This window comes from Nycticebus coucang, chromosome 9 (assembly GCF_027406575.1).
Source record: "Nycticebus coucang isolate mNycCou1 chromosome 9, mNycCou1.pri, whole genome shotgun sequence".
Lineage (NCBI taxonomy): Eukaryota > Metazoa > Chordata > Mammalia > Primates > Lorisidae > Nycticebus > Nycticebus coucang.
In genome coordinates this window covers 130208014-130224987 of record NC_069788.1, presented here as the reverse complement: position 1 = coordinate 130224987, position 16974 = coordinate 130208014, and the positions used below count along the sequence as shown (strand labels likewise).

Below are 16974 nucleotides of genomic sequence, written 5' to 3'. Positions count from 1 at the left end.
AAAAATAGAAAAAATTAGCTAGGCATTGTGGCAGGGGCCTATAGTCCCAGCTGCTTGGGAGGCAGAGGCAGGAGGATCACTTGAACCCAGGAGTTTGAGGTTGTGTGAGCTAGGCTGATGCCACAGCACTCTAGTGAGGGCAACAGAATAAAACCCGTCTCAAAAAAATAAATAAATAAAAATTGTATTCTTAGGGCGGCACCTGTGGCTCAGTCGGTAAGGTGCCGGCCCCATATACCGAGGGTGGCGGGTTCAAACCCGGCCCCGGCCAAACTGCAACCAAAAAATAGCCGGGTGTTATGGCGGGCGCCTGTAGTGCCAGCTGCTCGGGGAGGCTGAGGCAAGAGAATCGCTTAAGCCCAGGAGTTGGAGACTGCTGTGAGCTGTGTGAGGCCACGGCACTCTACCGAGGGCCATAAAGTGAAACTCTGTCTCTACAAAAAAAAAAAAAAAAAAGAAAAATTGTATTCTTATAATACTAGCAGCAAATAAGTGAAAGTGAACTTTAAAAAAAATACCATTTATAATAGAACCAAAAACTTTAAATTACTTAAGAATAAATCTGATCAAAAACATCCACAACCTCTACACTGAAAATAATGAAATATTGCGGGTGCCTGTAGTCCCAGCTACTCGGGAGGCTGAGGCAAGAGAATCGCTTAAGCCCAGAGTTGGAGGTTGCTGTGAGCTGTGTGAGGCCATGGCACTCTACCGAGGGCCATAAAGTGAGACTCTGTCTCTACAAAATAAAGAAAATAATGAAATATTGCTGAACAAAATTAAGCAATTCATAAAATAAAAAACAAAGTTAAAGGACTTCTACTGCCTTATTTCAAGACTTACCATGTAGGTACATTAATCAAAATAGTTTGTACAAAACAGAACAGTGGATTCAGAAACAGACCTACATTTATTTGCCAACTGATTTCTGACAAAAACACAAAGGCAATCTAATGGGAAAAGGAAAGTCGTTTTTAATAAATGGTGCTGGGTTGACTAGAGATTCTTGTAGGAGAAAAAAAATTGAATCTGACCTGACACCACTGTACATAAAAAATAACTCATTATGTACCACAATCCTAAGTGTAAAAATCTAAAACTAAAACTTAAAACGTGGGCCTGTAGCTCAGTGGATAAGGCGCCAGCCACATACAGCAAGGCTGGTGGGTCGAACGCAGCCTGGGCCAGCTAAAACAATAATGACAACTGCAACAAAAAAATAGCCAGGTACTGTGGTAAGCGCCTGTAGTCCCAGCTACTTGGGAGGCTGAGGCAAGAGAATCACTTACGCCCAAGAATTTGAGGTTGCTGTGAGCTGTGATGCACGGCACTCTACCCAGGGCGACAGCCTGAGACTCTGTCTCAAAAAAAAAAAAAAACTTAAAAAGTTAAACATATGCCTACAATACAACCCAACCATTCCACTCATTTACTCACAACAAACAAAAACATACAGCTACACAAAGACTTACAGTAAACTTCACAGCAGCTCTTACATAATAGCTAACAACTGGAAACAAGCCAAATGTCCATTAACTGGTAAACAGAAAAACTGTGGTATATCTATACAATGAAACATAGCAACAAAGAGGAATAAACTATTGATGCATACAACATAAATGAATCACAAATAATTCAGCTGAGTGAAAGAAGCCAAGCTTAAGATTATATACTACATGACACTACATAAAATTATAGCAAAAGCAAACCAATTACTGATGAGACAAAGCAAATCAGTTGTTGTCTAAGGATGGGTGTGGAGGGAAGAATGAATTACAAAAAGGTACAAAGAAATTACCAGAAATGACAGAAATATTTATCTAGTTGTGATGGTTTCATGAATGTGTAAATATATCAAAACAGATTAAATTTAAAGTGTATGTACTTTAAATATGTGCAGTTTACTAACTTCAATTATACCTTAATAAAGTTGAAAAAAACAAAGTCAGTAATATACACTACTTTTAGAAATTGATCTTATATGTAGTACTCAACATACATACAAAAATATTCATGTATACTAGAAAACTATTAGCAAACACCTGAAAGCAACCAAAATTTCCATTAACATATAACAGCTTAAATAATTAATGTATTTTCAAAAGATGGAATACTCTGCAGTCATAAAAAATGATGTAGATATTATGCTCTAATATGAGAAATCATACCAGATATACTGTTATGTGAGTAAGCTAAATTGCAGATAAATTCACACAGCACAATCCCATTTGACTTTAATCTAAATAAAAGAAATTGCAGGGGTGGCGCCTGTGGCTCAAGGAGTAGGGCGCCAGTCCCATATGCCAGAGGTGGCGGGTTCAAACCCAGCCCCGGTCAAAAACCAAAAAAAAAAAAGAAAAGAAATTGCATATACACAGAAATTGCTATCTGTGATTACATCTGTTTGACCCGTACCCTCAATGTGCTGAAAATTCTCTATTATTACAAAAAATTTATAATATTTGAGAAAGAAACATTACATAGCACTTAAGATTCACACTACTGCTATTAATGATAATCACAGCATGTATCCTAAATATAAGCTGCTATGTTGCCAGGCACAACCTTGTACAAGCTGCCATTTTTCTTCATAACAAGCCTATAAAGTAGGTAGTATTTTTATCACTTTTTTTTTTTCTTGAGACAGAGCCTCAAACTGTCGCCCTGGGAAGAGTGCTGTGACATCACAGCTCACAGCAACCTCCAACTCCTTGGCTCAAGAGAATCTCCTGCCTCCGCCTCCCAAGTAGCTGGGACTACAGGCGCCCGCCACAACGCCCGGCTGTTTTTTGGTTGCAGCCATCATCGTTGTTTGGCGGGCCCGGGCTGGATTCGAACCCGCCAGCTCAGGTGTACGTGGCTGGTGCCTTAGCCGCTTTAGCCATAGGCTCGAGCCACTTTTTTTTTTTTTTTTTTTTGCAATTTATGGGGCTAGTACCCTACTCCTTAGAGCCACAAGCTCTTATCACTATTTAAGAGATGTAGGAATCTCCCATAGCTCAGTGGTTATGGCACCAGCCACATACACCAGAGCTGGCAGGTTCAAGCCTGGCCTGGGCCTGCTAAACAGTGACAACTACAATAAAAAAATAATAATAATCAGGCGTTGTGGTAGGCTCTTGTAGTCCCAGCTACTTGGGAGGATGAGGCAAGGTAATCACTTAAGCCAAAGAATTTGAGATTGCTGTGAGCTGTAATGCCATGACACTCTACTGAGGACGACATGGTGAGACTCTGTCTCATAAAAAAGAAAAAAAGAGAGACAGAGAGAGATTTAGGAATCTGATGTTTGGAAAGGTTTTCTGAAAGCCCCACAGCCAGTCAGCAGTAGCACAGAATTTTACTCAAGCTTCTTTGATTCCAAAGTTGATTCTTTAACCACTATACCAAATGTCTCTCTCTGTGAACATAATCTAGAAACCAAAAACCCACAAAATAAGGCTGGGTGTGGTAGCTCATGTCTGTAATCCCAGTACTTTGGGAGGCCAAGGCAAGAGGATCTCTTGAGCCCAGAAATTCAAGACCAGCCTGAGTAAGAGCAAGACCCCATCTCTACAATAAGATAGAAAAATTAGCCAGGAGTGGCGAGGAAATCCTATAATCCCAGCTACTCAGAAAGCTGAAGGAGAGGATCCCTTAAGCCCAGGAGCTTGAGGTAGCAGTGAGCTATGATGCCCAAGGTACACTCTAGCCTGGGTGACAAAATGAGACCCTGTCTCAAAAGAAAAAAGGGAAAAAAAAAAACGAATACAGCAATTGAGGATACATATACAATATAATCAAAAAGTACAGGTTCTACCTTTTGGTAGGGGAAAAAAACTGGTATTTAGATACACATATAAATGTCCTCTGTGAGGTATTTATTAATCAACTTTGGCCATATGTTTCCAACAATTTCTAATACGTTACATACTCACTTCCGGATATAATATATAAGTTTTATTTTGCACTCCAATTCCAAATCATATAAATCCAAAATACATAATACAAACAAAAGACACGATATATTTCTCAAAGAGAAATTACAAGCATTAAACTTACACTGTTATAATTTACTGACACCATTCCTACTATATAAAGTGTATGTTTTTGCACTAATTAAATACTAATGGGTGTGACAGATACAATTATGAGAAATAAGACATTCATAAGCTGAATAATGGAGAAAGAGCCATCTATTGTATCATGTTACATTTTAGATGTCAGAAATGTATTTAAACTACCTTCAGAGTACGTTTCTGTCTTTAATTTTGTCTTATCAGCCTCAGCCTAAAGAAACTCACTATTTTTGCTATCAATTAATTGGGTATAGAGCAAATATGGATAATTTGTATCTGCTAATACCATATATTAAAAATAATTGCTTTTAAGATACAAATTAGGTATTCATTTAATTAACATTAAACATTAGCACTTTTAGAAAATAAATATTTACCTCAACAAATTCCTGACTCATAAAAACATCACACATTATATACAATTTATTTCTAATTGCTCATTTAAGTACATATACATAAGAATCAGAACATTAAAATTAAAATAACTACTCTGCAAAAGTATTACATACAATATTTTCTTTTGTGAAAAATGTATTCTAATATCCTCTGCTAGCTTTTCAAGAAAAAAAAATCTTAACAAAACTATCTTAAAACTAAAAATAAAATGCAAATGTTAAATGTTATATTTCTAATGCAAAGTAGTATAAAAATAGACCCTTAAATGGTCCTGATATCGTATATGTGCCAATAGACCTCAAAAACACAGCATCTGTCATGTGACACTTCACCAATCCTATTACTTTTTAAAGCTTTCCCCTCAATATCCCCTATTATAAACTCACTCTAGATCAATAGCAAAAATTAAGGTCAAATAAAACATATTTTGGTAACATTATCTGAAACAGTATCAAAATATGATGCTTTGTTTGTTTTAAAAAAATTGGTTATAGCCAAAAAGTAAACACTGCAGAATTATTTATGAAAACATTATACTTAACATTGGTAAATTTCAAGACATTTACATTTTAATGACATGAACTGTTTCTAAGTAAATCAGAGTTAATGTTAGATGCAGTTTGCTTCAGTTACCTGAAACTAGAATAGAAGGCTCATTAAATATATATAAATCAGTGATGCAGAGGCACTGCACCGTATTGATGGAGCTCTCATTAATTTTCAATGATATAGCCACTTTCCTATTTGTGTTCTAAAAAAGAAATCGAGTGAAGTATATAATCATTTGTCTTCATCTCAAAATTGTTTTTTGCATATTCCAACTTAGTAAATGGAATGGAAATGAAAGGAAAACCTTAGTAAATGAAAGGAAAACCTAAAACTTCAAAACATTTGTAATGAAGTCTGTTAAATTTTACATTTTCTTGTCTTTTTGTAGAGAATATATATATTTGTTTGTACATGTACATAATGTATATTTCATGACATACAATATCAAAAATATCAAAAATAAAAATATAAAATAAGTCATTTTATTGCATAAACAATATAATTCATTTAAGCTTCCTAATTGGCATCTGATTATATTTCATCAATCAAAAACACAGATGTGTCAAAATATAGGATTGGCAAAAAAAAAAACCATTATAGAATGTTTAAAGTTGTTTATTATTTTAAGTGAGCATGCCAAAACTACAGTATAAAGAGAAAAGTGTTCTAAGTAGATCAAACTAATAATCAAATTGATGGTAAGGTACTTTCATTTTATGCATAAAATGGGCTTGAGTTTAATCCAGTTATATTACATTAATAAGAATTTTATTTAGCATGCATGTGATCAAAATTTAACTAAATAATTTCTAATTTGGATTTACACAAAAAGAAGGGATAGACTAATGAAGTCTGTTAAATTTTCTATGCAACCATGTACCCTTTGAGGGGCTTCAGTTTCCCCACCCATTAAAAAAGAAGGGGTAGACGTGGAATATAGCTGGAAGGATGCTTACTAAGCTCCTTCAAATTTGAAATTAATGAGTCTGCAAACTTCTTATCAATCCTTTTAATAAAAAGAAAGGGCACTTTGTAACCTTATACTCTGGTACAAGCTTCCAACCTAAGCCTGAGAGCCACATCAGACAACAACATTCTACTTTTCTAAAAAGACTAATATTTACTTGAGATCATTCCCTTCAGTGGCTCATTTGGACAAAACATTTTACGGGGCTGGAACTACAAAAAGAAAATATTGTTACCACCTACAATTACAAAGTACTAAATATGCAAAAAATTACATTTAAAATAACAGAAAAATATGACCCGTGGTCCCAGAAAAAATCAGACAATAGAAAGTAACCCTGAGACAGCCAAGATATGGGATCTAACAGACAGAAACCTTACAATTAGCAATTATAAATATTTTTAAAGGAATGCAAAGTATGCTCAAAAAATAAAAGGAAAATATATTCAAAGACTAAAGGAAAATACGATCTTCATGAGTGTACGGTTAGGAAATCTCATCAGAGAAAAGAAAACTATAAGAAGAAAACCAAGATGGAACATTAGAACAAAAAGTACAATAACAGACAAAAAGTCTACTGAATAGGTTTAACAGAAAATTGGAAATAGCATGAGTGAATCTGAAGACAGATCAAAGGAAGGTATATAATCTAAAAAATAGGGAGAAAAAATGAGTAAAGTTAACTTCTCAAAACAATGAAAGGATATCTTTCAAGTGGTGAAAGAAACGTGAACTCCTAATTCTATACTCAGCAAAAATCTCCTTCAAACAGTGAAGTAAAATAAAAACACTTTTTAATAAACAAAATCTGAGTGAATTCTTCACCAATAGACCTATACTACAAAAAATGCCAAAGAATGTTCTTCAGGCAGGCAGAAAGAAATCAATACAGGCAGTCCCCAAGTTACAAACACCTGACTGATATACAACTCACACTTATGAAGAAAGACTATTACAGGTAATAAGTAAATGTACCTGTTCCAACTTACATACAAATTCAACTTAAGAACAAACCTACAGAACCTATCTCATTCGAAACCCAGGTATGGCCTATACAACTATAAAGTCAAAGGAAGGAGCAAAGACACCAAAGATGATAAATAAGTAAGTAAATGTAAAAGACTAGACTCTATTTACCACATCATATCCACTAGAATGGCTATAATCAAAGATTACTAATAACAAGTGTTATCAACTACGTAAAGAAAATTGAACCTTTGTTCAGTGCTGAAAGAAGTGCAAAATAGTTAGCCGGGCGTTGTGGCGGGCGCCTGTAGTCCCAGCTACTTGGGAGGCTGAGGCAAGAGAATCGCTTAAGCCCAAGAGTTTGCAGTTGCCATGAGCTATGACGCCACAGCACTCTACCGAGGGCGACATAATAAGATTCTGTCTTGAAAAAAAAAATGTAAAATCATACAGCCCCTTGGAAAATGGTCTGATAGTTCCTCAAATAGTTAAACAGAATTACTATATGATCCAATAATCCTGTTCTTAAGCAGATAATCTGAAAGAAATAAAAACATTTGTCCAGAAAAAAAAAATTTGTCCATACAAAACCTTGTACACTAATGTTAACAGTAGCATTATTCACAGGAGCGAAAAGTAGAAATGTTCTTTTAACTGATGGATAGATAAAATCCATACAACAAAATAGTAATCAGCAATAAAAAGAAATAAAGGGCCAGGTGCAAAAGGTCTCAGGAGTTGGAGACCATCCTGAGCAACATGGTGAGACTCTATCTCTACAAAAAAAAAAGAAATTAGCCAGACATGGTGGCACACACACCTGTAGTCCCAGCTATGTGGAGGCTGAAGCTAGAGCAAAGAATTTGAGGTTGCAGTGAACTATGATAATGCCTCTGCACTTTAGTCTGGGCTGCAGAGGGAGATACCCGTCTCAAAAAAGAAAAATCTACATTCCTTAAAGACAACTAAATGTTTAAAATGAAAATAACACTGATCAAATATATAAGTAAAACATACCCAGAGAAACCACTAAAATAATAAAAATAATAACAATAAAGAGCTATTTGCTAATAGGCCAATACTTAAATATATCAAGGTAATTCAAAATACAGCAGGAAAGAGAAGAACAAAAAACAAAAGAGATAAGTAGACCTAAATGCAACATTATCAATAATTAGATATAAATGGATGAACCCACCAATTAAAAGTCAGAGATTAACAGACTAGATAAATGGCAAGACCCATCTATGTGCAGTCTACCAGAGATAAGACACACATTGGTTGAAAGCAAAAGGATGGAAAAAGATATACCACCAAACGGTAGTCATAAGAAAGCTGAGAGTTCTATTAAAATTAGACAGAAACTTCAAGACAAAGAATATCAGTAGACAAAGATGTTGTCAAGTCATTTCACAACAACAAAAGGAGAAATTAATCAGGAAGGCACAACAATCCTAAATACGTAACAAGAGAATGCCAAAATAAATGAAGACAAAAAAACTAAAGACAATCCACATTCATAAGAGTTTATGAGTAGATAAAATAAATTATTAACATTACAGACATAGAAGATGATCAGAATAACACTATCAACAAAGTTGACTTGATTGACATTTATCACATACTATACCCAACAGCCACAGAACACACATTCTTTTCAAATATACAAAGACAGGCCATATGCTGGACCATAAGTAAGTTTTTAGAAAATTTCAAAAGATTGAAATTTTATAGAATATTTTCTCTTACTACAATAGCATAAAATTAAAAATTAATAACATGTAGTAAGTCCCCTTTTCTAAATCTCCCACCTAAAATGAGTATCTTTTCCTAATTTTTCTACCCAGAAGAGGTGCTACGTCCTAATCTGAACAAGATATAAAGACCACTGTATTAGTTCAAAGGAATGAGTTAATACCACTTACTGTTTTAAAACAAATAAATAAATTCAACCTTAATCTTATAAAACTTCTAAACATAACTAACAATTTAGAGGCAATATAGAGGACAGAGAACATATGTAACAATATCACAGAGATGCAATAAGCAAATTTCAGAGCCTTCAGGACAACTCTTCAGAATAAACTATCTGGTAAGAACAATAAATGAGAGAGAGGAAAAGAGAAATAAAGTAAGAGAAAAAAAGAAGAAATAGAGAGTGAAAGATCTTAAGTAAATACGGCAGAATATTGACTTTCATATATAAGGATAGTAGGTACATGGTTTTGCTTAGCTAGTATTTTGTGTCTTGTATATGTTTAAAAGAAAAAAAAAGATAATGGTAAAATTGGATACATGTAAAGTTTCCACAGACAGATTTTGCCCAGTTGGGATAGAAATTAAATTATTAAAGACTGTGGTTAAATGAGAATTAGATGTAACTGACTCCATCTAATTCAATATGCCTCCAGACTTCTATGGAAGGTTCATTTATTAAAATAGGCATCCTATTATCCTTCATAATGCCTCTGCACTTTAGCCTGTGCTAGTCTAAAAATTTATCCTTTTTTGTAACTGAAACAAAGTTCATCCTTGAATTGAAAAAGAAAAAAAAATCCAATCTTCTACGTGCAGGCAATCAATTCGGTTGTTACTGAGTTGTACTGAATGTAAAAGGGAGTGTGCCCCTTCATTGCTAGGTAGCAACTAAGGGAGGAAACATTTTCACGTTTCATCCCTTTACTTTCTCTCCTTTCTGATCCACGTTTTTTACCATAAATAGTATTCCTAATCTTTCACATTCCTGTACTTCCAATCTTTTATGAAGCACTACTCCTAAAGCCCTTTATCTCTTGTCTCCTGAATTTTGTTTGCTACTTGAGGACAGGAACAAAATATAAATTAATAAAATCCCTACTTCATGGTATTCACAGTCTTGTGTGTAAATAACCTCCCATACTGTAACATACAACAGAAATGATGGTATGTCATTTCTGTCATTAAAGTTTTAAGAAGCTCTACAGTTTCCAGTTCATTCCCTCTCTTCCTCTTTTTCTCTCTCCTCCCTTCCTCTTTCTCTCCCCTCCCTACCTTCCCCCCATAGTGTCACTAATTTGGGGGGAAGCTATGTCTTAAGTAGCCCTATGGAGTCCATGGGGAGGAACTGAAGCCTCTTAACAAGAGCTATGTGAGTGACAGGACAGGTATTCCAGGCCCAGGCAAGTCAAGACTGCAAGCAATCCTAGCCAACAGTTTAACTGCAACTTCATGAGACTCAACCAGAATCATTCAGCCAAGCTACTCCCAGATTCCTAACCCTCAGAAACTGTATAATAAATGTTTGTTGTTTAGGGCTACTAATTTTGGAGCTTATTCATTACACAGCAATAGATAACTAATACAAATAGTAATGCTAAATAACAATACCTGCTTCTTCTACAAACAATTCAATACACTGCCCAATCAAAATAGTTTCTCATTAAGAACCATAATTTTATCTATCAGAATGCAAGGCCAATATCACAAAGATGTGCAACAATAGTAATCCCCTTACAGTCTTGGGGAACATAATGGATACAATCTTTTTCTTTTTGAGATGGGGGTCTCACTATGTTACACACGCTGTTCTCCAACTCCTGGACTTAAGCAGTATCCCACGTAAGCTTCCCAAGTAGCTGGGATTATGGGCACACACCACTTTGCCCAGATCAACACAATCATTTTTGAGAACAATTGAGCAATGCTTATGAAATTTAAAAGCCACAAACTCAAACCCCACAATCCCACTACTAGACATTTAACCTATGATTTACCTGCTATAGCTCATGATATACTTGCATAAGTGCTCAAAGATGTATATGTATATATATACACACATGTATGGACATTTAGTCCAGTGAAAACTGGAAACTTAAATATTAATCAAAAAACCAAAATGACTAAATCAACTAAATTGTAACTGAATAAGGCACAACTATCCAAATATTAAAAATAAAGAGGAAGACATATACATACTGATTTTGAAAATATGTCTAAGATATACATAAGGAAAAACCAAAAATATATATATGATCCTGTTTATGCTGGGGGAAGAAAAGGTTTTCTACCTAAACATATCCACATGTTTGTGTACCCATGGAAAATATCTAAAAAGATACACAATCTCTGGGAAAGTGAAAAGTTGACATTTCATGTAATATTTTATGTAAGCGAAATGCTTATATTTCATGTAATATTTCATATTGCTTTCACTATTTATATAATTTTAATTATTTTAATAAATTACCCAAAAAAACAGCCAATTTTCTCCTATATTCATTGACACACAGTAAAGTGCTTTTTTTAGGGATGACTGATTTGAGAATATGCAATCGAGTTTATACTAAGAAAATTATAGTAGAGTCATCATAATTAAAGCTATATTTTCACATTTTATAGTGTATTGAATTGATTTAAAGATAATCATTATTCTGCAAGTCTTTTGTAGCAGGCCAAATAAATCCTATCTGAATTTCATTTCTGTTTATCAACCATACCATACACAAATAATGGCAGCCAATATACATATATTGAACGTGACAGAAATTCTACTAAATAACTCTAAATATTTTACATATTTTATTTAATCCTCAAAGACTGTAATATTAGGTAGGACTATTTTCTATATATATGGGTAAGAATCTAACAAAGAATTAGTCATTTGCCCAAAGCCACAGAGCCTGTAAGGGTAAAAAATTTGACACTACCCCAAAGACTCAACCACAAGACTCCTGGAAGTCATCAAAAAATACAGTAATGTCTCAGGATATAAAATCAATGTCCACAAGTCAGTTGCCTTTGTATATGCCAATAACAATCAAGATGAGAGGCTAACTAAGGACACAACTCCCTTCACCATAGCTTCAGAGAAAATGAAATACCTAGGAACATACCTAATGAAAGAGGTGAAGGACCTCTATAAAGAAAATTATGAAATCCTCAGAAAGGAAATAGCAGAGGATATTAACAAATGGAAAAACATACCATACTCGTGGCTGGGAAGAATCAACATTGTTAAAATGTCTATACTTCCCAAAGCAATCCACCTATTCAATGCCATTCCTATTAAAATACCAACACTGTACTTCCAAGATTTGGAAAAAATGATTCTGCGTTTTGTATGGAACCAGAAAAACCCCCGTATAGCTAAGGCAGTTCTTAGTAATAAAAATAAAGCTTGGGGCATCACCATACCAGATTTTAGGCTGCACTACAAAGCCATAGTGGTCAAGACAGTATGGTACTGGCACAAAAATAGAGACACGGACATTTGGAATGGAATAGAAAACCAGGAAATGAAACTAACATCCTACAACCACCTAATCTTCAATAAACCAAACAAGAACATACCTTGGGGGAAAGACTCCCTATTCAATAAATGGTGTTGGGAGAATTGGATATCCACATGTAAAAGACTGAACCTGGACCTGCACCTTTCTCCACTCACAAAAATTGATTCAAGATGGATAAAGAACTTAAATTTAAGGCATGAAACAATAAAAATCCTCAAAGAAAACAGGAAAAACACTGGAAGATATTGGCCTGGGGAAAGACTTCATGAAGAAGACTGCTGCGGCAATTGCAACAACAATAAAAATAAACAAATGGGACTTCATTAAACTGAAAAGCTTCTGTACAGCTAAGGAGACAACAACCAAAGCAAACAGACAACCTACACAATGGGAAAGGGTATTTGCATATTTTGTTTTGCTTGGGTTTGTTTGTTTGTTTGTTTTGAGACAGAGCCTCAAGCTGTCGCCCTGGGTAGAGTGCTATGGCATCACAGCTCACAGCTCACAGCAACCTCAAACTCCTGGGCTCAAGCGATTGTCCTGCCTCTGCCTCCCAGGTAGCTGGGGATTACAGGCGTCCGCCACAACACCCAGCTATTTTTTGTTGTTGGTGGTGGTGGTGGTGGTGCAGCGGTCATTGTTGCTTGGCAGGTTTGGGCTGGATTCCAACCCACCAGCTCAGGTGTACGTGGCTGGTGCCTTAGCCACTTGAGCCACAGGCGCCGAGCCTATTTGCATATTAAATCAGACAAAGCTTAATAATGAGGATCTATAGAGAACTCAAATTAATCCCCATGAAAAAAGCCAACAATCCCATATATCAATGGGCAAGAGACAGGAATAGAACCTTCTCTAAAGAAGACAGACGAATGGCACTGTCCCTATCAGAGAAATGCAAATCAAAACAACCCTGAGATACCATCTAACCTAGCCAGAATGGCCCACATCACAAAATCTCAAAACTGCAGATGCTGGCATGGATATGGAGAGAAGGGAACACTTTTACACTGCTGGTGGGACTGCAAACTAATACAATCTTTTTGGAAGGAAGTATAGAGAACCCTCGAAGAATTCAGTCTAGACCTCCCATTTGATCCTGCAATCCCCATTTCTGGGCATCTACCAGAAGGAAAAAAAAAAAATCCTTTTATCATAAGGACACCTGTACTAGACTGTTTATTGCAGCTCAATTTACAATCACCAAAATGTGGAAACAGCCTAAATGCCCACCAACCCAGGAAAGGATTAACAAGCTGTGGTATATGTACACCATGGAATACTATTCAGCCATTAAAAAAAATTGAGACTTTACGTCCTTTGTATTAACCTGGATGGAAGTGGAACACATTATTCCTAGTAAAGCATCACAAGAATGGAGAAGCATGAATCCTATGTACTCAATTTTGATATAAAGACAATTAATGACATGGTGGGGGTGGGGGAAGGGGAGAGCAGAGAGAGAAAGAAGGAGGGAGAGTGGGGAAAGAAAAGCAGAGAGAGGGAAGGAGGGAGGGAGGTGGGGCCTTGGTGTGTGCCACACCTTTTGGGGGCAAGACAGGATTGTAAGAGGGTCTTTACCTAACAAATGCAATCAGTGTAACCTGGTTTCTTGTACCCTTAAAGAATCCCCAACAATTAAAAAAATAAAATAAAAAGAATTTGATATCAGATAAAGTTTATTCACTTTGTTCACATTTCAAGTCAAAAAAAGGACTGTACACCAGGATCTGTATCTACCAAGTAAGCAGATTAATCAACATTAATGCAACACCAGAATGAATTACACAATTCTTAAATCTTAATCCTTAACAAAAAGGACTAAGAATACAACAAATGCAATTCCCAATTCATATTTTATAACCGTCTAACAAAAATGCTATTTCTATTACTGAAATCCTATTATCTTCCCTGATTAATTTCTACTAGGCCAGAATATTACATTCCATATCCTCCCAGTAAATTGCATTTAGTATCTTTCCAAAAACCAAACTCTATTTCCTTTAGCACCAACTGTAACAAACCTGATACAGGAAAATGGAGAGAAATTGAACAATCTCTAAAAACCTAACAGCCTCCCTACAATGTTTGCCATGCTTCCTTTTTCCATGTATTCTATTGATTATTTTTACCTGATTTCTAATCTTAAACCATTCAATTACAGGTCTCCCAAAATTCCTTTGCTGAATAAAGTAAAGGAAAATAAAGATTAGAAAAAGAGACCAATTAAGTTCACAAATCCCATTATAATTACTGCAGCTAATCATACAATTACACTTACCTAAAGATCTTTTTCACCACAGTAAAATTAATACAATTGGTTTTGTTTTTGAGACAAAGTTTCACATTGTCACCCTCTGTAGAGTGCTGTCCCATCACAGCTCACAGCATCCTCAAACTCTTGAGATCAAGTGATCCTCTTGCCTCAGCCTCCAGAGTAGCTGAGACTACACGTGCCCCCCACAACACCCAGCTATTTTTTAGAGACGGGGTCTGGCTTTTACTCAGGCTGGTCTTCAACTTGTGAGCTTAAGCTATCTACCCGCCTGGGTCTCCCAGAGTGCTAGAACTACAGGCATGAGCCACTGCACCTGGTCAGGGCTTATCTTTTTTTTTTTTTTTTTTTAATCTCTAAAAACCTCAGAGCAAACTACAGGAATGTAGTATGTACTCACCATCATATGACACCTTTCATCCTAAAGTGCTTTATAGACCGTCTTTACTAAACAACGTCTGACCATAAAAATCTGACCACTTCCTACACTTTTTCTTCAAAATATACAAACTTAATCTCCTTCCTTCCACCCACAAAATGGGCGTCCTATGAAGACTTCTTAGGTTCCAATTCTAGCAAGGCCCACTTCATAAGTAACCCTGAGCAATCTAGTTTTTCTTCCCTATTAAAAAAAAAACAATTGATACCCGTAAGCACTTCGTGGGGCTGTTATAGAAATGAAGTGAAATAATTTATGGTAAGGCGCTTAGAAAAAGGCCTAGTACACAATGTGCACTCAAAAAATGCCAGCTATTATTTTATTTCCAAAATAATTGCCTAGAGTCTGGGTTTCCCTCATTTAAGTGGTAAGAACTAACACAACACCATCAGGATAATTGAGGTTTTCAAAAATAGCTCATACAATATGAACTAATTCTTCAACCTATTTCAGGCATACCATGAATGGCAGTTTACTGACACAGTAATTTTAAGTTTTCATAGCACTTTCGCTCTTTTTCAATAAAAACATTGCCTATGAAATTTATAGAAACACTCCAATCTCCCGGGCTTTTAACCAGCACTGTGTTTGGACTCCAGTTAACAACACAACGCTGGAAATACAGTCGGTATTTTCACTGGCTATGGTGGGGGAACCTGACAAACTGCTGGGTCCCTCCCTGGGAACCACAGTTCCAAACGGCCAGAGCCTCTCGGAGGTGGCGGCTCCTCTCCGTTTAAAGCCACATCGCTTCCTTTTCCCATTTTCCTCCCCAGTGTGGACTAACGACGCCCTGCACCCCTCCCGGCCCAGGCCCGGCATCTCCAGGCTCCCACCTCCCCCCGAGAACGCCCCGCCGCCCGACTCACAGCGTGTGTCCGCACACGTTCACCATCAGCTTCAAAGAGGGGTTCCGGTATTTGGTGGTCTTACACCTGGGGCAGCCTTGGTCGTCCATGGCGCCTTCTCTACTGCCGATTCTGCCAGGACACCTGCTTCGGCCACAGCTCCTCACCGCAAGCCTGCCCAGACCCGACGCCAAGCAGCCCTCGGCCAACAGGCTCTCAGCAGGGACGGTCCCTGCGCGAGAGAGCACCGGCGAGGAGCGAGCGCTGCAACACGAACGTTCCGGCAGCGCGGCGCTGCAACACAAACGTTCCGGCAGCGCGTCCCGGGGCCCGCCGCGGGGGTCTGGAGAAGGCGGGGAGCCAGGACTCCTGTTAAAACAGCGCATTATCTCTACGCACATAGTTGCATTTTTCAAAGTACCATGTCACCGTAAATAAATTTCACATCTGGAAACATTCCCATGATTTCAAAGGTTTATTGCCGGTGTACGTTTTCAAAGTATTCAGACTAGTATTTTATTCTGGACAATTTGATAGCCTGTGCTTTACACTTCTTTATACTTGCATAGTCATATAAGCTCAGGAAATAAAACACAATTGCAGATAAAAATTTTGAAGAAGTTACCTACACCCAGCCCTCTTCCCCCATCAGAGACGTTTACAGTATCTCCCCCCAAAATACTTAGGAAAAAAGTAGGATCAAGAATACACGCATGGCTCAGCGCCTGCAGCTCAGCTGCGAGGGCGCTGGCCACATACACCGGGGCTGGCAGGTTTGAACCCTGCCCGGGCCTGCCAAACAACGACAGTTGCAACGACAAAAAAAAATAGCCAGGCGTTGTGGCGGGCGCCTGTAGTCCCAGCTACTTGGGAGGCTGAGGCAAGAGAACCGCTTAAGCCCAAGAGTTTGAGGTTGCTATGAGCTGTGACGCAACAGCACTCTACACAGGGCGACGTAGTGAGACTGTCTCAAAAAAAAAATAAATAAATACATGCACAAGGCCGGCGCCGTGGCTCATGCCTGTAATACAAGCACTCTAGGAGGCTGAGGCGGGTGGACTGAGCTCACGAGTTCGAAACCAGCCTGAGCAAAAAGCAGGACCTGTCTCTACTAAAAATAAAAAAACTGAGGCAGGAGGATCGCTTGAGCCCAGGAGTTGGAGGTTGCTGTGAGCTATGATGCCATAGCACTCTACCCAGGGCGACAGC

The 16974-nt window shown here is 37.2% G+C and overlaps 1 protein-coding gene across 3 annotated transcripts in view; it reads right to left on the bottom strand.

Annotated features, from left to right (window-relative positions):
• MNAT1 (MNAT1 component of CDK activating kinase) overlaps window positions 1-15982 on the bottom strand; it is a 290256-nt gene extending 274274 nt beyond the window's left edge. For 2 of the 3 annotated variants that reach the window (XM_053602545.1, XM_053602546.1), the window contains exon 1: window positions 15787-15979. In XM_053602545.1, the coding sequence (XP_053458520.1) occupies window positions 15787-15875 (89 nt within the window). In that variant the 5' untranslated portion in view covers window positions 15876-15979. Of the gene's footprint in view, window positions 1-15786 lie in introns of all 3 variants that reach the window. The other variant, XM_053602544.1, reaches the window with a different exon arrangement.
• Between the last annotated feature and the right edge of the window lie 992 nt (window positions 15983-16974).